Source organism: Hyla sarda, chromosome 8 (assembly GCF_029499605.1).
Source record: "Hyla sarda isolate aHylSar1 chromosome 8, aHylSar1.hap1, whole genome shotgun sequence".
NCBI lineage: Eukaryota > Metazoa > Chordata > Amphibia > Anura > Hylidae > Hyla > Hyla sarda.
In genome coordinates, this window is record NC_079196.1 from 104,930,214 (window position 1) to 104,955,521 (window position 25,308).

The 25,308-nt window shown below is 41.9% G+C and overlaps 1 protein-coding gene across 5 annotated transcripts in view; it reads left to right on the top strand.

Annotated features, from left to right (window-relative positions):
- Positions 1 to 25,308, top strand: part of PARD3B (par-3 family cell polarity regulator beta) — a 1,515,381-nt gene that overhangs the window by 470,256 nt on the left and 1,019,817 nt on the right. For all 5 annotated transcript variants that reach the window (XM_056536585.1, XM_056536586.1, XM_056536589.1 and 2 more), the window contains 3 exons: positions 1,040 to 1,395; positions 1,503 to 1,642; positions 4,491 to 4,619. In XM_056536585.1, coding sequence (XP_056392560.1) covers positions 1,040 to 1,395; positions 1,503 to 1,642; positions 4,491 to 4,619 — 625 coding nt within the window. The remainder of the gene's footprint in view (positions 1 to 1,039; positions 1,396 to 1,502; positions 1,643 to 4,490; positions 4,620 to 25,308) is intronic.

The following is a 25,308-nucleotide window of genomic DNA, read 5'->3' on the forward strand; positions in this document are numbered from 1 at the left end:
AACCTTATGGGCTGTCCAGTGTTAAAAAATATTTTAAATCATTAGAAATGTTCTCGATATATAGAATATATGGACACTTACACTAATGAAAGTTTTTTTTATATAGCCTTGGGTGCCTTAATTGCAATGGTGTGTTTACTGTCTTGCTATGCCTACCCCATAGATATCAGAACTGTACATACACTGAATTGTTAGACGGTCAAGAACTTTAGTGCAAAATAGGATGCCAATACTAGGCTAAAAGGTTTGATTAGTAAGCTGATATAGCCATGGAAGTGTCATTATGAAGCTTTAAATTGCACCTCTGAATCTAGCATTCACACTCCATTTTGCAATAAATTTCCTGACATCTTAAGCATCAAGGGAACGTAGCAAGAAAGTAAATACAACTTTGGAATAAGTGTGTCTGAGGCTACAAAGACCTATAAAAACAAAATTTCATTGGACTGACCACATGTTCTCTAAGAAGAATTTGATGCTATTACCAAGCGCCCCCCCCCTTCCTCTCCATGCATCCCTCAGAAATTGCATGTTCATTGTAAGTCTATATATTGTACATAATTTTCTATACAACACCATATATGTTAGTCATAGCATTGACTTGATGTCATGTACCTACTGTATCCAATTACTTGTACAGAATGTACCATACAAGATACAATCTTTGCGTGCACACAGCAGCAATGTGTTTACAGCAGGTTGATAATTTTTTTTTATATAGCCTGGACTTATCTAAATATATAATTAATCATTCATTGTTTCTGCTTCTTATTGTTTCCCTCCTACTTCATTTGTATCATTTTGAACCAGCTGCCCCAAAAGAAACTTTTCTGCTTTGCTCTTTGAGCCTTTTCTTTCTCTTACAAAGCCCAATGGGAATTTTTCAGCTATTTCAGATTATCAGTCCAAATGTAAAAATGTAAATGAAATTGAAAAAGAATATGACCTCATGTGCATTCTTGATTTTACTACTAAAACTATGTATATTTGGCATAAAAAAAATTTTTATTTACTTTTTCAAACTTTCACCTTGTTTTAGGGCACAAGATATTTTCCGTCAAGCAATGAAGCATCCCAATGTTTTAGTTGAGGTGGTTCCATCTCATACCCGTGAGATGTATGAGAAAGCCTTTATTTCTGCTCTGTCAGTCTTGGATAGTTATGATGAGGATGATGAAGTTCCGAACATAAAGCCACCTCCTCCACCTACTCATAGGAAGTTAAATGCAAAGATAGTTGAACAAAATAATGACTTAGAATTGGCCCAGCTGTTACACCCTTCGCTGGTCCCAGATTTGAGTAGTAATGTTGGTGCATACTCCCCTCCATCTTTGTCACCTCTGGGATTTGGGAGCAAGAGATATGCTAAGAGAATAAGAATTGATCTGAAGAAAGGTAATCTCAATTTATTATGATTTAACTTTTTGAAGAGCACATTATAACTTATACAAGTAACTATTTTGTACGCCTTTTACATTTTTTGTTGTTTCTATCCTTTCCAGGTCCAGATGGACTTGGATTTACAGTTGTCACCAGAGACTCTACTGTACATGGACCTGGTCCTATTTTTGTAAAGAACATTCTTCCCAAAGGAGCAGCCATAAAGGATGGACGACTCCAGTCTGGAGACCGGATAATTGAAGTATGTGGCCTGTCTGTTCTTTTCTCCTTTTCTGGAAAGTAAATGAACTCAAAGGCCAAGAACATTCATAATTCTCATTTAAATCTCATCATTCCAGCATTCATGCATAATCTATTTAACATGTGTGGTTTACACTGACTCATTGTAGAAGGAATTTTTCTAATCAGGACAAAATATCTTAGATAAGGCAAGATGAAATTTGGATTGCAAATGACAAAGTAAAATTGCTAAAATCTAAAACAATTTAACAGCTATTCTATTTAGTGTATGCCATCAGTCATGAATTGTTTTTTATGATCTCTCTATGTGACTCTAAAGGTGTTCAGTCTCCTAAGAAAAAGAGAGACTCTTCTATTGCAGCTTGCTGTTCTGGCTGATTGATTACGGTCTTGGTGAGGAAATGCCACTGAATGTTGATTCTAGATCCTGCTGCAGCAGTTCCCAAAAATTCTACATGAATTTTTCCAGGTTTGGTACTGGTGCAGCATGAGCTGCGTAGCTCATGCTGCACCAGTACCCAAACCTGAAAAAAATTCATGTTGGCAACCCTGAAACCAGCTGGTTGCTGGCGTAGAGGTTAGAGGTTATGTCTGTGATGCTTAAAGGGCATGTGCTCTGCTCTGGTGGCCTGAAACTTCAGCCATGTTCGGTCTACTGTTTTGGTAGACTTACATGAGACTTCAGCAAAAACTGTAGGTTGAACGCACATAGGCCCTCATTAGCTAAGAGTGGAGTGTAGGTTTCTTTGTGGGTTTTAATTCTCTACAATTTATTTTCCACGGTATTTACTAAGGTTAAGGTTTCCCTACATTTTCTACTTTCCCAACACTTTGCTTTTTTTACACATGCTCTGATCTGTCTGGTTTTCCTCAGCTCAAATCCACCACATTTAGGGGGAGATTTATCAAAACCTGTGCAGAGGTAAAGTTGCCCATAGCAACCAATCAGATTGCTTCTTTCATTTTTCACAGGCCTTCCTAAAAATGAAAGAATCGATCTGATTGGTTGCTATGGGAAACTGGACAAGTTTTACTCTGCACAGGTTTTGATAAATCTCCCCCTTAATGTGGAAACCTTAGTAAATATGTTGTTTTTTTGTGAAAATGTCGGAAACCTGCCCCTTTTCAGAGACCATGCCCCCTTTTCCTGGCGACCACACCCTTTTTTCGGGTTTTCTTTGCAAAATGGAGAGTTAGTCAGGATTTTTTTTAATTCTGGCGCAAATTCTGGCGCAGACAGAATCTGGCGCACAACCCGACAAAACATGTCGGGTTTGCAATAGTAAATGAGGGCCATAGTGTTGTGAAGTTTCGAAGGCATGGATGGCAGGGTGAAAATTCAACCAAATATCTCACTAACTGAGCCATGACTGGAGGTATCCTTTATAAAATTTTACTGCATTGTTTGTATTGAGAATGGTGTTTAAAACAACATTCCTAATAAACCCCCTCCTGCATTGTCTATAACGGGGTCCGACATTATTGATCAAAATAGCACTGCATGCAGTGCTATGTTGTTTGGGATTTTTGCTGGAACCTCCAATGCAGATGTGAATGTGGCCTTACTGTCATGTAAAAACACAATAAGACATAAAGTCTAAAGAGGGAAAAATACTGTAGAGGGGTGGATGAAAATAAAGGTAGGTTAGTGGATAGATAGACATTCCCTTCATTGGGTGAACTGTGCACACATGTGGTAATGATTCTATTTTGTTTGAATGTTTTGTATGTTTTAGTTCTGTTTTCAAATTTACAGCAATGTAACCTCTTTACTCCATGGTCCTTGTTCAGTATGCTGTGAAATGGCTTTGCCAGTGCTAGGGAAAGGGTCAACTACATTATAGTGGTAAACAGGTTGCATTGTTTTGCAGTAATGCAAGTGCTGTATTTCTGTCTTTTGGGTATGCAATCAGAATATTGTCGTTTTAGAGAATGCTTGCTATAACTGCTGTCTTCTACAGCTGTGTCATAAACTGATTTCAAATAAGAACATGTATACTAGCACCTCACAAATGAATATGCAGTCCTTAGTATAGTAAGGCATGCTTTAACATGCATGATGATGAATATATGAAATTAAAGGGACTGTAGATTAGATTACCTATGAACTCAATTTGTTCCGTTCTCCAAAGAGGTCAACTTCTAACTAGTTACAGCACATTCCTGAAAGGTTTCCACTGAGATCGTCATTTCTCTCCATTTGGCTTCTTTGTTCTCCAGTTCAAATAAATGTGGCATTTAAAGTCCTAGAAGCACTTTAGTTGTATATTATAGTGTAAAGATTATTCCTGGACAGACTGAAACAAATGCATTTAAGTAGTTACTGTTGCTTACATAGTGCCTACATATACTATAACAGTGTACAGAGACGGTCATCATTTGCATATGTTTCTGTCTTTATTAGGGCTCACAATCTAATTTCCATATCTAATACACACACTGAGGGTCATATTACGTGGGGCAATTATCTCTTGTTTGTTGGCCTATCGCACTGTTTCAATTTGTAAAAAAAAAAATCTCACATTGCCATTTGTATTAGGTCATCTGTGGGAAACCAATGATAGAAATAAAGGGACACAGTAACATGAACGATCCAGTGATTGTTTTTGTGGCCCTGCCCGCTTGATAAATGAGCCATGTAATAGCACAGAAAACCTGTTTTATTTGTTTTTAAATGTCACTATTTAAAGAACCCAACTGAGACTTCTTGAGATATTGTAGTTTTTTGTAGATATAACTATTTTCAGATTTTACTATGTTCAATTATAACCCTTGTATTAGTTTAGGAATAAGATTTAGATGCATACGATGAAGGACTAATAACAGCTAAATGTTATATCCTTATTTAGGTTAAAGGCCAGGCAATTGCTGGCAAGACACAAGAGGAGCTGGTGGCCATGCTGAGGAGTACCAAACTAGGAGAGACTGTTTCTTTGGTGGTTGCCCGGCAGGAGGATGCTTTTCTGCCCCGTGAACTGGTAATTTCAATAACACCACATTTTTTATGCATTTTCTTTGTCAGACTTACTGGATCCCAGTGAGACAGCAGACCATGGTCTGCCAGCTCAGCGTACACTACATCAAAATCAACAATGATTTACTATCAGTCCATGAAATTTGATTTTCAACCCTTGGTGACATCATAAGCTATGGAATGTGATGTTGTCATGGGCATCACACAGCTGATTTATGGAGAAGTCCGTGAATATATCCAACTCCAGAGAAAATGTATAGATGATTTAAAACCACCATGACAAGTCATAAAATGTAACCCTGCAGGATTTAAAAGGCACACAGAGGTAAAATGGCACGCTGATCTGATCCCAGCATGATAAATGCATGGTTAAGCTTGTCAGCTCTTATTGTATTACTCAAATGGTTTCAGTGAACACTTTGTGTAATTCCTAACATGTCTAGAGATATTTTGTAATTATAACAAATTTTTAACTGGCAATCGATTTTACAGGCTTCAGGGTTTTTTCCTGGAGCACTGTCAGCTGTTTTACACAGTGCTACAATTTACATTTATAAAAAAAAGTTACACCAGCATGTGTAAGAGAGAGCATTGAGATAAAAGACTGCAGAAATTCACTTCTTCCAATGGTTATTAAAAAATATATTGAATATATATATCACTTTCTAAAGCAGCAAAGTTACACTTATTTAAAAGGGTTTTCTGAAAATGCAACTTATTCATTTTATAGTGAAATTATGCAGCTTTCTGATGTACGGTACCTTTATTTACGTTCTTCACTATATAAACCACTATATTGAGACTTTTTGTGGACACAGTTAAAAGACTATAATAATATGAGTGGAAGTCCTATATAGTCTCTAAAATAATGTGTTTGAGTATTAATTATATTTGCTTCTTGCAATATTAATCCTTCAGGGAAAATCTGTCAGCTTTATTTGCTTCTTTCAGTGTTTGAAAACAGTGTGTGTATATGATGTAATGGTCCCATGTCAGACCCCACTTGGTGAAAATATCCAGCATCTGCATACTTACACCAGCAACAAAAATTAACTAATATGTTTTAAATATCGTATTTTTCACCATATAAGACGCTCCGGCATATAAGATACACCCAATTTTAAAGGAGAAAAATCTAGAAAAAAAAAAGATTCTGAACCAAATACAATGTAAAAGTATAGGAAAGTGATCTTCAACCTGCGCACCTCCAGTTGTTGCAAAATTACAACTCCCCGCATGCCCGGACAGTCCCTAGGGTGTCCCGTCGCTCCGGAACATCTCTGCTGCCCGGGATCCTTGCTCTCCGTAGCCGCCATTATGTTGCTATGCATGCCGCTACGCACACCGATACGCACGCCGCTCCTATTGGATGACGGGATGGCGTGCGAGACGGCGTGATGACAACGAAGGAGAGCACCGGCCATACAAGGGATCCCGGCACGGAGTAGTCATTCGCCGATCGGACACCGAGGAGGCAGGTAAGGTCCCTCCCGGTGTCCTGTATGCTGTTTGGGACGCCGCGATTTCTCTGCGGTGGTCCCGAACAGCCCGACTGAGCAGCCGGGTTAGTTTCACTTTCGCTTCAGACGTGGCGGTCAGCTTTGATCGTCACGTCTGAAGGGTTAATACAGGGCATCACCGCGATCGGTGATGTCCTGTATTAGCCGCGGGTCTCAGCTGTTGGTGGCCGCAGGGACCGCCGCGATATGACAGGGTTTTAATGTGCATTTGCCGTATAAGACGCACCAACATTTCCACCCCCAATTTTGAGGAAGAAAAAGTGTGTCTTATACGGTGAAAAATATGGTAAGTGCCTAAACATTATCTTTTAAAATACCTTCCTAGTGGAGAATATTAAGGTTACCAAATGTAAAATTCCACAATTAAATATCAAACTGTGCTAGGATATCAGTATTTTCCATCCTTATGCACAAATACAGAGATAAATAGATATATCAATTTTGCCCCACAGTGGTCTTGTCTGTACAGCTCAATGAGGCTCAAGTGATATAAAAATACACAAGCCAAACATGTTCCTGTCATCCTATGGCAAATTATGTCATTAGTGGAGTAAAACTATTCCTATCAAATGAAATACAGTAACCCCCCAACATGCGATGGCCTCGACATATGAACAAATCGACATAAGATGGCCTGTCAGAGGCCATCGCAAGTCGATTTCAGCATTGACATACGATGCTTTTATATGTCGGGGCCATCGCATTAACTGCTATCCGACAGCGCAAAATGCTTAAGCTGCTGTCGGATAGCAGTTTAAGCATCCCGGACAGGTTCGCTTACCTATCCCTGCTGCTCCAGGTCCACTTCGGTATCCTCCGGCGTCTTCTGCATCTTGTCCAGAGTCCGGGCCTCGCTTTTCTGTGTCGTTATTACGTCGCTACGCACGCTGTGCCGGCGCAGCAGCGTAATAACATCACCAGAAAGCGAGGCTCGGACACCGGTGAAGATGCGGAAGAAGCCAGAGGATCCCGAAGAAGACGCCGGAGCAGCGGGACAGCATTGGGAGCCCCTGGGATAGCATCGGGAGCGGTAAGGAAGTGGTCCGGAGCGGCGGGGACAGGTGAGTATAACTTCATATACTTTACATTGCACGAATCCCTCAACGTAAGATGGATTCGACAAACGATGGGTCGTTTGGAACGAATTACCATTGTATGTTGAGGGACCACTGTATTATATACCAGGGTACGATACGAACAATACATCTATAGCATTCAATACACCGTGAGATGATGTGTATATGCTTTACTATCCCTAATTATTAATTAGCACTGTCTCTTCTGTAAGGATGTAGTGACCTCCTTTGCACTGTACAATTGATATAACTTAAAAATTCTGTGGTAGTGGTATTAGTCTTCTCGCCTCAAATACATTTAGGTGGAATTGGTAAGCATGCATGCAACTGTCAGTGGCAGAGTTGCTAATTAATTAAAGGGGTACTCCATTGGGAAGCATTTGTTTTAAATGAACTGGTGCAAGCAAGTTAAACAGATTTGTAAATTACTTCTATTTAAAAAATCTTAATCCTTAGCAGCTGCTATATGCTCCACAGGAAGTTATTTTCTTTTTGAATCTCCTTTGTCTGACCACGGTGCTCTCTTCTGACACCTCTGTCCATTTTAGGAACTGTCCAAAGCAGGAGAGGTTTGCTATAGGGATTTGCTTGTACTCTGGACAGTTCCTAAAATGGACAGAGGTGTCAGCAGAGGGCACTATGGTCAGACAGAAAGGGAATTCAAAAAAGAAAATAACTTCCTTTGGAGCATATAGCAGCTGATAAGTTCTTGAAGGATTAACATTTTTAAATAAAAGTAATTTACAAATCTGTTTAACTTTCTGGCACCAGTTGATAAAAAAAAAAAAAAAAAAGGTTTTCCAGAGGAGTACCCCTTTAATAATAAGGTGTTGTATGGCATATACACATCATATCCTCGTGTTGTATGCTATGGATGTATTGCTCATATTCTGTATTATTAAATGACCAGCCAAAAGTTTAAGCACCTCTCTGTATTCATAATTGTGTGCATTTAACCCCTTGGGGACCGAGCCCATTTTGACCTTAAAGGATAGGGGATAAGATGTCTGATCGCGGGGGTCCCACCACTGGGGACCCCCGCAATATAGCATGCAGCACCCACCTGTATCTGCTGCAGCGCTGGAGGTTCTGACTCCCGACCACGGGAACGGAAGATCGGGACCTCACGACTCCACCCCCTCAATGCAAGTCTATGGGAGGGGGCGTGGCAGCTGTCATGCCCCCTCCAATAGGCTTGCATTGAGGGGGCAGAGCGTGACATCACACTGGGGTGGAGCCGTGACATCACAATGCTCCTGCCCTGTGATCGACAGTAATCGCTCCGAGGACTGATTTTAACGGGGTGCGCTATGCAAGATCATGGGGTCCCCAGCGGTGGTACCCCCGCGATCAGGCATCTTATCCCCTATCCTTTGGATAGGGGATAAGATGTCTAAGCACTGGATTACCCCTTTAACCCTTTAAGAACGCAGGGTTTTTCCGTTTTTGCATTTTCATTTTTTCCTCATCACCTTCTAAAAATCATAACACTTTCAATTTTGCACATAAAATTCCATTTGATGGCTTATTTTTTGCGCCACCAATTCTAGTTTGCAGTGACATTAGTCATTTTACCCAAAAATTAATTGTGCGACAAAATTGAAGAAAAAATTTCATTTAGAAAATTTTGGGGGATTCAGTTTCTACGCAGTGCATTTTTTGGTACACATAACACCTTATAATTATTCTGTAGGCCCATACGGTTAAAATGATACCCTACTTATATAGGTTGGATATTGTCATACTTCGGAAAAAGATCATAACTACATGCAGGAAAATTCATATGTTAAAAATTCTCATCTTCTAACCCTTATAACTTTTTTATTTTTCCGCGTATGGTCCGGTATGAGGACTCATTTTTTGCGCCGTATTCAGAAGTTTTTATCGGTGTCATTTTTGTATTGATCGGACTTTTTGATCGCTTTTTATTCATTTTTTCATTATATAAAAAGTGACCAAAAATACACTATTTTGGAATTTTTTTGCGCACCATTGACCGTGCGATTTAATAACAATATATTTTTATAGTTCGGACATTTACGCACGCGGCGATGCCACATATGTTTATTTTTATTTACACATTTTATTTTATTTTTTTTATGGGAAAAGGGGGGTGACTCAAACTTTTATTAGGGAAGGGGTTAAATTACCTTTGTTAGCTTTTTTTTCACTTTTTTTTTTGCAGTGCTATAGTTCCCATAGGGAGCTATAGCACTGCACACACTGATCTCCTATGCTGATCCCTGCAAAGCCATAGCTTTGCATGGATCAGTCAGATAGGGGCTTGTTTGCTCAAGCCTGTAGCTCAGGCTTGGAGCAATCAATCGAAGATTGGACGCCGCGGAGTCAGGTAAGGAGACCTCCGCCTGCGTCCCAGCTGATCGGAACATCACAATTTTATTGTGATGTCCCGATCAGCCCGATTGAGCTGCTGGGAAGCGTTTACTTTCTTTTTCAGACGCGGCGGTCAACTTTCATCGCTGTGTCTGAAGGGTTAACAGCGCGTGGCACAACGATCGATGCCACGCGCTGTTAGCCCAGGGTCCCGGCTATGAATAGCAGCCGTGACCGACCTGATGTGATGCGAGGTCACGGCGTGCCCCCTTTTAAACACCGGAACCGGGCGTAGGGCGTATAGGTACGCCCTACGTCCTTAAGGAGTTAAGGACCAGAGCATGTTTTGCAATTTTGACCACTGTCACTTTAAGCATTAATAACTCTGGGTTGCTTTTACTTATGAATTTGATTCAGAGTTTGTTTTTTCCTGACATATTCTACTTTATGTTAGTTGTAAATTTTCATTGCTACTTCCATCGTTTCTTGGTGAAATTTTCCCAAATTTCATGAAAAATATGAAAATTTAGCATTTTTATAACTTTGAAGCTCTCTGTTTGTAAGGAAAATATAGATGCCAAATAAATTATATATTGATTCACATATACAATATGTCTACTTTATGTTGGCATCATGAAGTTGACATGTTTTTACTTTTTTAAGACATCAGAGGGCTTCAAAGTATAGCAGCAATTTTCAAATTTTTCAAGTAAATTTTAAAATCAGAATTTTTCAGGGACCAGTTCAGTTTTTAAGTGAATTTGAGGGTCTTTATGTTAGAAATACCCCAACAATGGACCCTATTTTGAAAACTGCTCCCATCAACATATTCAAAATGACATTCAGAAAGTTTGTTAACCCTTTTAGGTGTTTCACAGGAATAGCAGCAAATTGGAGGCGAAAATTCAAAATCTTCATTTTTTACACTAACATGTTCTTGTAGATAGGGGTAAAATGAGAAAAAGCCCCCGGAAATTTGTACCCAATTTGTCTTAGGTAAGGAAATACTTCCTATGTGCTCAGAAGAAAAGGAGCGACAATGGGATTTTGGAGACTGAATTTTGCTGAAATGGTTTTTGCGGGGCATGTCGCATTTAGGAAGCCCCCATGATGCCAGAACAGTGAAACACCTCACATGGAATGCTATTTGGGAAACTACACCCCTCAAGGAATGTAACAAATGGTACAGTGAGCCTTTACACCCCACTGGTGTTTGACTAATTTTCAATAAAGTTGGACATGAAAATTTTAATTTTTTTCAATAAATGCTGATGTTACCCCAATTTTTTCATTTTCACAAGGGGTATTAGGTGAAAATGTCCCCCAAAATTTGAAAACCCATTTCTCTCGAGTAAGGAAATACCTCATATGTGGATGTAAAGTGATCTTTGGGTGCACTAGAGGGCTCAGAAGGGAAGGAGCGACAAAGGAATTTTGGAGAGAGTATTTGGTTGGAATAGAAATCTTGGGCCATGTGCGTTTACAAAGCCCCCATAGTGCCAGAACAGTGAACCCCCCCCCCCCAAATGTGACCCCATTTCGGAAACTACACCCCTCATGGAACCCCTCATTTGCAAAGCCCACTGTTACGAAGATCTGTCAAACCCACTGGTGTTTGACAGATCTTTGTAACAGTGGGTTGTGCAAATGAAAAATTAAATTTTTCATTTTTATGGACCACTGTTCCAAAAATCACTGTTCCGTGAGGGGTGTAGTTTCCAAAATGGGGTCACATGTGTTTTTTTTTTTTTTTTTCTGTTTGCATTTATGTCAGAACCACTGTAATCAGCAGCCACCCCTGTGCAAATCAGTTTAGGCTTCAGATGTACATAGTGCGCTCTCACTCCTGAGCCTTCTTGTGCGTCCGCATAGCATTTTACGCCCACATATGGGGTATTTCTGTTCTTGGGAGAAATTGTGTTACAAATTTTGGGGGTCTTTTTATCATTTTACCTCTTATGAAAAAAATGTTATGCTAACATGTTAGTGTAAACCCCAACTTTACCTTTTCAGAAGGGGTAAAAGGAGAAAAAGCCACCAAACATTTGTAGCACAATTTCTCTGAAGTACAGCTATACCCCATATGTGGCCCTAAACTGTTGCCTTGTAATACAACAGGGCTCCGAAGTGAGAGAGCACCACGCGCATTTGAGGCCTAAATTAGGGATTTTCATAGGGGTGTACCCAGATGCAAGCGTTACACTTGCCTTCTCCACCAAAAATACTGTACGTCAGTTTTCCCCACCCTGCCTCCAGCTGTTGCAAAACTCCCAAAATGCCTGGACAGTCAATGGCTGTCCAGCAATACTGGGAGTTGTTATTTTGCAACAGCTGGAGGCTCCGCTTTGGAAAAACTGACATACAAGCCTTTTTTTTATGGGGGGGGGGGGGCGACAGTGTAGGGGTGTAGTGTATATGTAGTGCTTTTCTCTTTATTTAAGCTTAGTGTAGTGTAGTGTTTTTAGGGTACATTCACACGGGCGGGGGATTAAAGTGAGTTTCCTGCTGCAGCGGAAAATTTGCCGCATCACAAACTTGAAGCAGGAAATTTGCTGTAAACCTCCGCCCATGTGAATGTACCCTGTACATTCACATGGGATGGGGGGTAAAACTACAACTCCCAGCATGCATTGACATACCATGCATGCTGGGAGTTGTAGTTGTGCAACAGCTAGAGGCACACTGGTTGGGAGTGGGAAATACTGAGTTATGTAACAAACTACTGCAGTGTTTCTGCACCACTGTCTGTTTAATAACTCAGTGTTTCCCAACCTGTGCGCCTCCAGCTGTTGCAAAACTACAACTCCCAGCATTCATGGTCTGTCAGCGCATGCTGGGAGAGTTTTGCAACAGCAGGAGGCACACCGGTTTGGAAACACTGAGTTAGGAAACAGACAATGTTTCCCAACCAGTGTGCTTGTAGTTTTGAAAAACTACAACTCCCAGCATAGCCAGACAACCGAAGGGCATGTTGGGAGTTGTAGTTATGCAAAAACTGAAGGAGAACAGTTTTGGAGACCACTGTGTAGTGGTCTCCAAGCTGTAGCCCTCCAGATTTTGCAAAACGTAGACTCCAAACATGCCCAGACTGCCCAGGCATGCTGGGAGTTGTAGTTTGGCAACATCTGAAGGGCAAGATGTTGCCGAAGTTCAACTCCCAGTCTCGGCATGCTTTGAATTGACATCTGGAGGGCTACAGTTTGGTCATCACTATATAGTGGTCTCCAAACAGTGCCTTTCCAGATGTAGCAAAACTACAACTCCCAGCATGCTGAGACTGTACATGCATGCTGGGAGTTGTATTTCTATAACATCTGAAGGGCCAGATGTTACAGAACTACGACTCCCAGCATGCCTGGACTGTCTGGGCATGCTGAGAGTTGTAGTTTTGCAACATCTGGAAGGACACAGTTTGATTTTTGGTAAAACATATTTGGTAAAACATATTTGCCATTGGTCTGTGATTATGTTTGAGTAAATACACACAAAATCAAATCTGCTCCTTTTTTCTTTTCTTTTCTTTTCTTTTTTTAAACAAACATATACAGTAAATGAACAAACTTTCTGGTTATTGAATGAGCTTTTACATTTCCCACCTCTACAGAGATTTACATGACTTTTTAATATCTGCCTGTTTGTAACTCATAGATGTTTCCATTGGTTTTTAAGCATCTGCCATAAGAGATGTATCAGTTCCATTACAGACAGAGGATGTGTTGTCCTGCCTTATTTTGATTGATGTAGGTGTGTGTGTTTGACCTCTTATTGAGGAGCGTGCAGGATGAAGGTCTACTCAAAAGCTTCCTTTTCCTGTATATCAGAAGAAATTGGCCAGACGATGTCATCTGCACAGCTCCATAAATTGGCCATTATGTTCCTTTTATCCTGGACCTTATTTTCCTTGTAGCATATGTCCAGGTTTTCCTGTTTCCTTGTTGTCTTTTACTCTCTCCTGTATAAGCGCAAGTGTGGGAATAAATGACTGACACACAGGAAGCTGTGTGGGGAAAGTTTCATGTCTGGCTTTTGACCCTGCATTTTTTTTTTTTAAAGAATAGAGAAGTGTTAACTCTTTGTATGTACAATATGTTTAATATTCTTCATTTATATAGTAAAAATAATATCATTGGTGCTATACAGAATGCATTCACACATATACAGATACCTATATTTAAAATAGAAACGTTAGGGACAATTTCAGACAATATAAATATTGTTTCTTGCACTGCAGCCTACAAATACGTTGGTGAATGATGCCCTGTAGGAACCAAACATGAAGCAAGTGCCCGACAAACATGTCATAGAGATGTGTCACACCAACCACAGCACCAGAATGTGAAGTTCAACAGAGACAGTGTGCTGGGGTCGCACAAGACATTGCCAATCACTGGCCGCAGCGATGTCCCACCTTAGCCAATGTCTGGCTGAGTGGCAATGTGACATATTAACCACAGCGCCAGAAAATGCAACAGGGTGGACACTGGGCACCCCAATAACAGGGGCTGTATGGGAGGTAAATGCAGGTTTATTTTAAATTTTAAGCAGGCAGCCTAAGGCACATTTTAAATGAAACACTTTTTTTTTTTTTTTTGCAGGACAAGACCTTTAAGATCCTCCATGTCCCTTGTTAGTTAAGTTGCTCATCTTTGCACTTTTTTATTTATTTATTTTTTTAGCTCCAGGGCATCCCTTTTTTTAAACTGGTGCCCATAAGGGAACAGCATACTCTAGATGAGACCACACCAATACAGTGGTCCCGCAACATACGATGGTAATCCGTTCCAAATGGACCATCGTTTGTTGAAACCATCGTATGTTGAGGGATCCGTGCAATGTAAAGTATGGGACAGTGGTCTACAATCTGCGGACCTCCAGATGTTGCAAAACTACAACACCCAGCATGCCCGGACAGCCAACGGCTGTCCGGGCATGCTGGGAGTTGTAGTTTTGCAACATCTGGAGGTCCGCAGGTTGAAGACCACTGGTAGAGGAAGTTGTACTCACCTGTCCCCGCCGCTCCGGACCGTCACCGTTCATTACCGCTGCCCTGAATGTCGCCCTCCATCGCTGTCGCCGCGTCCCCGACGCTCCGGCAAGGCCTCTGCTTCCCCAGCATCTTCGCTCTCTATCGCCGCCATCACATTGTTACGCACGCTGCTCCTATTGGATGACGGGACGGCGTGCGCAGCAACGTGATGACGACGATGGAGAGCGCCGACGATGCAGAGGATCCTCGAAGAGGACATGCCGGAGCCCCGAGGACAGGTAAGTGATCATCAGCGGACCACACGGGGCACCGTAAACGGCTATCCGGTGGGTGGCAGCCGAAGCATTCTGCGCTGCAGGATAGCCGTTTATGCGATGGCCCCGACATACAAATTCGTATGTTGATGCTGCCTTCAACATGCGATGGCCTCTGAGAGGTCATCGTATGTTGTAATGATTGTATGTTGGGGCCATCGTAGGTCGGGTGGGGGGGGGGGGGGTCACTGTACTTTACAAAGTGGTAGTATTATGTTCCTGCCCAGGAGTCTATGCCACTCGCTGTGTGAGATGACCTATGGCAGCTGGCTGTATAGATAGTCATATTCTTACCAAGCTTGCAGATCTCTGGATTTGTAGAGAGGGTATTTCAGGTTTAATCAATTGCTTTTCAAGCTTTTGTTGTCATAGCTTAATAATTGTAATTACTTGCTCATTTTTAACACAAATTCCTGGCTGACAATTTCACACAGTTAACATGTTAATGATTATATAAGAACTAATTAGCTGGAGTTTATTATTCACTTTGGTGAGGAAACTGTTTTTTACAATGTATGGCGTACATGTCACTCTTCAATAGAATGCCAGGGCAGGGCTGTGATTTTCTACATAATCACACAAAGTGTGTCTGCCATTTGTCTCCATACTCTTTGGCCGACATTTATCATTAAAAAAAAAAAATGCTTCACTTACACCTACAATGATAAATGCCGGCCTTTGACTTTCATAATCAATTTTAACCCTTTAACGACGCAAGGCGTAAATTTACATCCTGCGCCGGCTCCCGCGATATGAAGTGGGGTCGCTGCGACCCCGCATCGCGTCGGTCCCGGCGCTCATCAACAGCCGGGACCCGCGGCTAATACCACACATCCCCGATCGCGGCGATGTGCGGTATTAACCCTTTAGAAGCGGCGGTCAAAGCTAACCGCCGCTTCGAAAGTGAAAGTATCCCGGCTAGTTAGTCGGGCTGTTCGGGACCACGGCAGTGAAATCGCGGCATCCCGAACAGCTTGCAGGACACCGGGAGGGCCCTTACCTGCCTCCTCTGTGTCCGATCGACGAATGACTGCTCCGTGCCTGAGATCCAGGCAGGAGCAGTCAAGCGCCGATAACGCTGATCACAGGTGTGTTAATACACGCCAGTGATCAGCATAGGAGATCAGTGTGTGCAGTGGTATAGGTCCCTATGGGACCTATAACACTGCAAAAAAAAAAAAAGTTTAAAAAAAGTGTTAATAAAGGTCATTTAACCCCTTCCCTAATAAAAGTTTGAATCACCCCCCTTTTGCCATAAAAAAATAAAACAGTGTAAATAAAAATAAACAAATATGGTATCGCCGCGTGTGTAAATATCTGATATATAAAAAATATATTGTTAATTAAACCGCACAGTCAATGGCGTACGCGCAAAAAAATTCCAAAGTCCAAAAAAGCGTATTTTGGTCACTTTTTATAATTTATAAAATGAATAAAAAGTGATCAAAAAATCCGATCAAAACAAAAATTGTACCGATAAAAACTTCATATCACGGCGCAAAAAAAGAGCCCTGATACTGCCCTGTACATGGAAAAATAAAAAAGTTATAGGGGTCAGAAAAGAACATTTTTAAACGTATAAATTTTCCTGCATGTAGTTATGATTTTTTCCAGAAGTATGACAAAATCAAACCTATATAAGTAGGGTATCATTTTAACCGTATGGACCTACAGAATAATGATAAGGTGTCATTTTTACCGAAATATGCACTGCGTAGAAACGGAAGCCCCCAAAAGTTTCAAAATGGCGTTTTTTCTTTCGATTTTGTCGCACAATGATTTTTTATTCCGTTTCGTCCTGAATTTTGGGGTAAAATGACTGATGTCACTGCAAAGTAGAATTGGTGACGCAAAAAATAAGCCATAATATGGATTTTTAGGTGGGAAATTTAAAGGGTTATGATTTTTAAAAGGTAAGGAGGAAAAAACGAAAGTGCAAAAACGGAAAAACCCTGAGTCCTTAAGGGGTTAAGGACCAGGCCATTTTACATCTTAGGACCAGAGCGTTTTTTTGCACATCTGACCACTGTCACTTTAAACATTTATAACTCTGGAATGCTTTTAGTTATCATTCTGATTCCGAGATTGTTTTTTCGTGACATATTCTACTTTAACATAGTGGTAAAATTTTGTGGTAACTTGCATCCTTTCATGGTGAAAAATCCCAAAATTTGATAAAAAATTTGAAAATTTAGCATTTTTCTAACTTTGAAGCTTTCTGCTTGTAAGGAAAATGGATATTCCAAATATTAGTTTTTTTTTATTCACATTTCCAATATGTCTACTTTATGTTTGCATCATAAAATTGACGTGTTTTTACTTTTGGAAGACACCAGAGGGCTTCAAAGTTCAGCAATTTTCCAATTTTTCACAACATTTTTTAACTCGCTTTTTTTCAGGGACCAGTTCAGGTTTGAAGTGGATTTGAAGGGTCTTCATATTAGAAATACCCCACAAATGTCCCCATTATCAGTAAGTGTTTTAACCCTTTAGGTGTTTCACAGGAATAGCAGCAAAGTGAAGGAGAAAATTCACAATCTTCATTTTTTACACTCGCATGTTCTTGTAAACCCAATTTTTGAATTTTTACAAGGGGTAAAAGGAGAAAATGTATACTTGTCTTTGTAGCCCAATTTCTCTCGAGTAAGGACATACCTCATATGTCTATGTTAATTGTTTGGCGGGCGCAGTAGAGGGCTCAGAAGGGAAGGAGCGACAAGGGGATTTTGGAGAGTACGTTTTTCAGAAATGGGTTTTGGGGGGCATGTTGCATTTAGGAAGCCCCTATGGTGCCAGAACAGCAAAAAAAAAAAAAAACACATGGCATACCATTTAGGGAACTAGACCCCTTGAGGAACGTAACAAGGAATAAAGTGAGCCTTAATACCCCACAGGTGTTTCACGACTTTTGCATATGTAAAAAAAAAAAAAATGTGTGTTTCCCCCCAAATTTCACACTTTTGCAAGGGTTAATAGCAGAAAATACCCCCCAAAATTTGTAACCCCCATCTCTTCTGAGTATGGAGGTACCCCATATGTGGATGTAAAGTGCACTACGGGCGAACTACAATGCTCAGAAGAGGAGGAGCACCATTGAGCTTTTGGTAAGAGAATTCGTTTGGAATGGTAGTCAGGGGCCATGTGCATTTACAAAGCCCCCCGTGGTGCCAGAACAGTGGACCCCCCCCACATGTGACCCTATTTTGGAAACTAAACACCTCACAGAATTCAATAAGTGGTGCAGGGATCATGTGACAGATCTTTGGAACAGTGGGCTGTGCAAATGGAAAATAAAATTTTTCATTTTCACGGATCACTGTTCCAAAAATCTGTCAGACACCTGTGGGGCGTGAATGCTCACTGTACCGCTTACTACATTACATGAGGGGTGTAGTTTCCAAAATGGGGTCACATATGGGGGGGGGGTCCATTGTTCTGGTACCATGGGGGCTTTGTAAACACAAGTGGCCTTCAATTCCGCACAAATTTTCTCTTCAAAATCCCAATGGCGCTCCTTCTCTTCTGAGGATTGTAGTGCACCCATAGAGCACTTTACATCCACCTATGGGATATGTTTTTACTCAGAAGAAATGGGGTTACAAATTTTGGGGGTCTTTTTTTATTTTCCCTTGTGAAAATGAAAAATTTAGGGTGACACCAGCATTTTAGTGAAAAATATTTTTTTTTTTCATTTTCCCATCCAACTTTAATGAAAATTTGTGGGGTGTTCAGGCTCACTATACCCCTTGTTACGTTTCCAAAATGGGGTCACATGTGGGTATTTATTTTTTTGGGTTTATGTCAGAACCGCTGTAAAATCAGCCACCCCTGTGCAAATCACCAATTTAGGCCTCAAATGTACATGGTGCGCTCTCATTCCTGAGCCTTGTTGTGCGTCCGCAGAGCATTTTACACCCACATAAGGGATATTTCCGTACTCAGGAGAAATTACGTTACAAATTTTGGGGGTCTTTTTTTCCTTTTACCTCCCGTGAAAATAAGAAGTAAAGGACAACACCAGCATGTTAGTGTAAAAATTTTTTTTTTTTACACTAACAGGCTGGTGTAGACCCCAACTTTTCTTTTTCATAAGGGATAAAAGGAAAAAAAGCCTCCAAAATTAGTAGTGCAATTTCTCCCGAGTACGGAGATACCCCATATGTGGCCCTAAACTGTTTCCTTGAAATACGACAGGGCTCTGAAGTGAGAGAGCGCCATGCACATTTGAGGACTAAATTAGGGATTGCACAGGGGTGGACATAGGGGTATTCTACGCCAGTGAATCCCAAACAGGGTGTCTCCAGCTGTTGCTAAACTCCCAGCATGCCTGGACAGTGAGTTGTTGTTTTGCAACAGCTGGAACCTCTGTTTTGGAAACACTGCCGTACAATACATTTTTTTTTTATTTATTGGGGGGACAGTGTAAAGAGGTGTATATGTAGTGTTTTACCCTTTATTATGTGTTAGTGTAGTGTAGTGTAGTGTTTTTAGGGTACGTTCACACTGGCGGAGGTTTACAGGGAATTTACCGCTAGGAGTTTGCACTGCGGCGAAAAATTTGCCGCAGCTCATACTTGAAGCAGAAAACTTACTGTAAACCCGCCAGTGTGAATGCACCCTGTACGTTCACATGGTGGGGGGGGGGAAACCTCCAGCTGTTTGAAAACTACAACTCCCAGAATGTACTGACAGACCGTGCATGCTGGGAGTTGTACTTTTGTAACAGCTGGAGGCACACTGGTTGGAAAACCAGTTACCTAACTCAGTAGTATCTGTTACCTAACTCAGTATTTTCCAACCAGTGTGCCTCCAGCTGTTGCAAAACTTCAACTCCCAGCATGTACTGATCGCCAAAAGGCATGCTGGGAGATGTAGTTATGCAACAGCTGGAGGTACACAACTACAACTCCCAGCATGCAGAGACAGCTGTTTGCTGTTTAGGCATGCTGGGAGTTGCAGTTTTGCAACATCTGGAGAGCTATAGTTTAGAGACCACTGCAAAGTGGTCTCCAAACTGTGGACCTCCAGATCTTGCAAAACTACAACTCCCAGCATGCCCAGACAGCAAACTGCTGTGTGAGCATGCTTGGAGTTGTAGTTTTGCAAGATCTGGAGGTGCACAGTATAGAGATCACTGTGCAGTGGTCTCAAACTGTAGACCTCCAGCTGTTGCAAAACTGCACTCCCAGCAAGCCTAAACAGCTCTCTGGGCATGCTGGGAGTTGTAGTTTTGCAACATCTGGAGGGTTACAGTTTAGAGACCACTATAGTGGTCTCAGACTGTAGCCCTCCAGATGTTGCTAAGTAACTCACTGGCTTCCGTTGGATCCAGGGAGCTGTGTCGCGTTCCTCTTCTTCTGCCGATCGTCGCCCGCTGCCGCCGCTGATCATCGCCCGCTGCCGTCTCTGATGTGTAAGTGGATCTTCGGTGCCGGTCCTGTGTCATTTCCCCGTTCTGCCCCGCCTATTGTGGGTGGGCAGGACGAGGAAACCGAAAGTAAACCACTCCACCCACGATCTGCTATTGGTGGTCGCGTCTAGACCACCAATAGCAGAGATAGGAGGGGTGGCACCTCTGCCACCTCACTCCTATCGCTACAGGGGGATCGTGGGTGTCTAGGACATCCGCGATCCCCTTTATTTTCCGGGTCACCGGGTCACTATAGACCCGTATGACCCGGAATAGCCGCAAATCGCAAGTGTGAATTCATCGACATGGGTGGGGGTCTGATGACCCCCCTGGGCATTTGCGCGGGGTGCCTGCTGATAGATATCAGCATGCACCCCGGCCCGGTCCCCGCCCGGCGCGGCGGGGACCGAAATTCCCACGGGCGTACAGGTACGCCCTCGGTCCTTAAGTACCAGGGAGCAAAGGCATACCTGTATGCCCTTGGTCCTTAAGGGGTTAAAGGGGTACTCCCGTGGGGAAAAAAAAATTAATCAACTGGTGCCAGAAAGTTAACCAGATTTGTAAATCACTTCTATTAAAAATTCTTAATCCTTCCATTAATTTTTAGGGTATGTATACTAAAGAGAAATCGAAAAAAGAAATGCATTTCCTCTGATGTCATGACCACAGTGCTCTCTGCTGTCCATTTTAGAAACTGTCCAGAGCTGCATATGTTTGCTATGGAGATTTTCTCCTGCTCTGGACAGTTCCTAAAATGGACTTCCCTGAGGAAGTTGCCGACGGGCAACGGAACGCGTGGGGTCCTAGGGGGGGCACCTGCCTGGTCACTCCTCCATTGACCGTCCTTTGTTATTTATTTCACATCATTACTACATGCTGTTACAGGTTGTATATGGGCTATGTGTCCTAGGGCAAATCATGCATTGATTTGTTACTGTATATGGTTATCATTGTGACTGGTGTCTGTATATTATAATAGGCAGGTGCCCTGGGTGGGGTTCCCCTTGTTTAAGGGTGCTCCCCCTGTTTGTGCAGATGGCCACTTTTGTCATTTTTAAATGTTTTTAACATATTGTCTGCTTTCTGATATGGGATATATGTGTAAGTAAATATTTTTGATATACAGAGATTATGGGTGTGCGCTGTGCTGCATATTTCTTTTTCTTTTTGGATTTTGTATTTCTGGAAAACATCATAACAACATGCAGGAAAATGTATACGTTTAAAATTGTCATCTTCTGACCCCTATAACTTTTTTATTTTTCTGCGTACGGGGCAGTATGCGGGCTCATTTTTTGTCATATTGATTGGACTTTTTGATAGATTTTTATTCATGATATAAAGAGTGACTAAAAACACGCTATACTTTGTAACTTTTTTTGCGCGTAGGCCATTGACCGTGTGGTTTATTTATCAATATATTTTTATAATTCGGACATTTCCGCATGCGGCAATACCACATATGTTTATTTTTATTTACACAGGTTTTTTTAAAAAAAATTTATGGGAAAAGGGGGGTGGATTCTTACTTTTATTAGGGAAGGAGTTAAATGATCTTTATTAACTTTTTTTTTCATTATAGGGGGCTATAACTCTGTGCACACTGATCTTTTACATTGATCATTGTTATCCCATAGGATAACATTGATCAATGATTCTGCCGCTTGACTCCTCATGCCTGGATCTCAGGCACTGAGCAGTCATTCGGCGATCGGACAGCGAGGAGGAAGGTAGGCATCCTCCTTGTTTCCTCTTGCTGTTGGGGATGCCGTGATTTTGCTGTGGCGGTCCCAAACAGCCCACTGAGCTAGCCGGGGGTAGTTTACATTCACTTTAGACGTGGCAATCAACTTTCAACGCTGCATCTAAAGGGTTAATAGTCACGGATCCTGCCCATTGTTAGAGGCCGTGCTCGACCCGCTATTATGCAGGGCCACGCCGTTGCCCAGCGTTATAGAAAGGGAGCGGACTCAGGGCATACAGGTAGGCCCTGTGTCCTTAATGGGGTAAAGAAGGGCATTACTGGAAAATGATCTGTACAGAACAGGAAGGCTTAGCTTTAGGCAGTCAAAAACCACCCATGAGGCAAATGTCAATTGCCCCATAACAGGAAAAAATCCAATATGACAATCAAAATAAATCCCTGGATCAGCATTCTATTTCTATAAGTCTAGTATTCAGTCCCCCATAAACTTGTTCATTGAGTCAGACATTGCAACATCATGTGGCAAAATGTTTCATAGTCTTACTGCTCTTACAGTAAAGAATCCTCATCTGTGAACATAGTTTGTACGTTTGAAAAGAGACACAAGTCTAAAAATTTGAAAAAACATCACAAAAAATTCTTGAAAATCATGTTTAACATAAAACCTGATTTAAAGAGTACCTGTCATCATACCATTTTTTCTAAACTAACTCAGATTATGTTCTCTAACTACTCCTAACACCCATCCTGCCCTGAAAGCTCTGTATCATACCTTTCCCTTTTCCTGGTAGGAGAAAGTGGGCATTCCCCCAGCAGGCTTGATATCACTGAAGTAAATAGCAAAGTGTCTATAATTATAATTGTGTATAATTACATAAGGAACAATATATTAAGAATTTAGTTTGGTGATAGGTACTCTTAAAGCAGATCCTTTTCTGATGACAATCCTAAATGATAAGATAGCAGTAATACAGACAAGAACGTCTCTTTATATGCTGTATGCACTTAAGTGTTGCTAGTAGTGATGGATTCACAGTCCAAAGTAGAACAAAAAAAGGGCCTATACAGGTTGGATAACTATGGTGAAGGTATACTTGAGAAGACTCGTACTCACAATTGTATTATGGTTCCCTACAGCAGATTATTGTGACATGTAAACTATGCAGTACTAACTCTATCTGGAAGCCCACAAACAGTTAATTGCTTGCAGTAAAGTACTTGCTTAGCCATTTCTTTTTCTGTCTAGACTATTCTCCCTTTAGGATGAGAAACAGGATACTTGAGATATGTGAATAACTGAAGAACAATAAACTCCTACACTCACCGCTGGAATTGCAGCTGTCGGCTCCTACATGGAACACGGCAGTCACCTCTTAGCGCCCCACCAACGCATGTGCTGATCGTCCCATCTGCTGGTCATTCCATGTAGGAGCCAACAGCTGCGATTCCAGCGGTGAGTGCAGGAGTTTATTGTTCTTTGGTTATTCCGCCGGAACAAAGCAAGTAGCAAGTACTTTATATGTATCTAGTTTCAGAATTGATTCCCTTATGCTTTATTTATAACTGCATTGTAGGTTCTGTTGGATCTCCTCATAGTTTAGTGGTGGTTGATTAGCGGTTCCACTCGACTTTTCTTCTAGTCCAGTATGGATACTTGAGATAAATTGCTGCATGGACTGGAGACATTTGTAGGTAAAACCTCCTGACACATGGTACCATGATCACCATGACTGGCCCAGAGATGGCTCAGGTGAACTTTAGCAGCTGCAACTGCATTTTGACATGCTGATAAAGCCAGGGCTTGGTTATTTGCTTCACAGCAGACATTAGCTGGAAACATGAAGACTGTACTAGGACTAGACCTCTTCTGCAGAAGCCCTAGTAGGAGACGGACATGCATGTTTGATTTCTAGCCTAAGCTAGTTCTGACCAAACAAGCTAAGGTCCTATGGAGAGAATGTTGGACTAGAGAGACTACTCCCTCCGAAAGTTCTATGAGTTTCCCACACCAAAGCTAATCTGAGGGCTGTTCATGTGATAAAAGTTCCATGCAAGAGCAGAATGTTAACCCTTGCACTACAGTGTATGCAGAGGTAGAAGTGTGCCACAAAATGGCAAACCATACATGTTTGACTCATGATACTTAAATAAAGCTTTAGACACTTAGAGAAAGAGAACTCCTCAGCCACATGACCACTATATATTATAGTAGGTGGGAGCTATACCATCGCACTGCAAATAGCCATGTGGATTCTTAAATTTTTTCATTCAGATTCATAGAGGAAGATTCTGTTATTTGTTGCTTATAGGTTCTCTTTATGAGACGTCCCCTAAAAGTTGCATTTAGAGTATATATCGGGGACTTGCATAAATAGGAAGTACTTTATATGTATCTAGTTTCAGAATTGATTCCCTTACGCTTTCTTTACAACTACATTGGATGTTCTGATAGGCTGTGTGGCATTGAGTTTTAGTTTTCATTTATAAAGAAAGTACAATGCCAATGTGACCAGAGCCTTAAAAGTTTGAGCCATGTGATAATTAGATGTGACATTGCCCCTATATCTCACAAGCTTTAATAAATCTCACCCAATATCTATTGCTCATGGATCAGCATCCCCCCTGTAGAATGACCTTTGTAAAGGTGATAGAGCACGCCCAGTAATGTGTCCCAGTCTTCAATCTATTGTTGCCTATGCCCATGGAGCTTTCTGTAAAGCATATGTCTAAATTGTTACGCCGAGCGCTCCGGGTCCCCGTTCCTCCCCGGAGCGCTCGCCTCATCTTCGTTGTTGCAGCGCCCCGGTCGGATCCACTGACCGGGTGCGCTGCGGTCCCGCCTTCAGCCGGGATGCGATTCGCGATGCGGATAGCGCCCGCTCGCGATGCGCACCCCGGCCCCCGTACCTGACTCGCTCTCCCTCGGTCCTGTCCCGGCGCGCGCGGCCCCGCTCCCTAGGGCGCGCGCGCGCCGGGTCTCTGCGATTTAAAGGGCCAGTGCACCAATGATGGTGCCTGGCCCAATCTTCCCAATTAGCTTAATTGGCTCCCACCTGTGCACTTCCCTATATCTAGTCTCCTCCCTTGCACTCCCTGGCCGGATCTTGTTGCACTTGTGCCTAGTGAAAGCGTTCCCTTGTCTGTTCCTAGTCCGTGTTCCTGACCTCCTGCCGTTGCCCCTGACTACGATCCTTGCCGCCTGCCCCCGACCTTCTGCTACGTCCGACCTTGCTTCTGCCTACTCCCTTGTACCGCGCCTATCTTCAGCATCTTCAGCAGCCAGAGAGGTGAGCCGTTGCTAGTGGATACGACCTGGTCACTACCGCCGCAGCAAGACCATCCCGCTT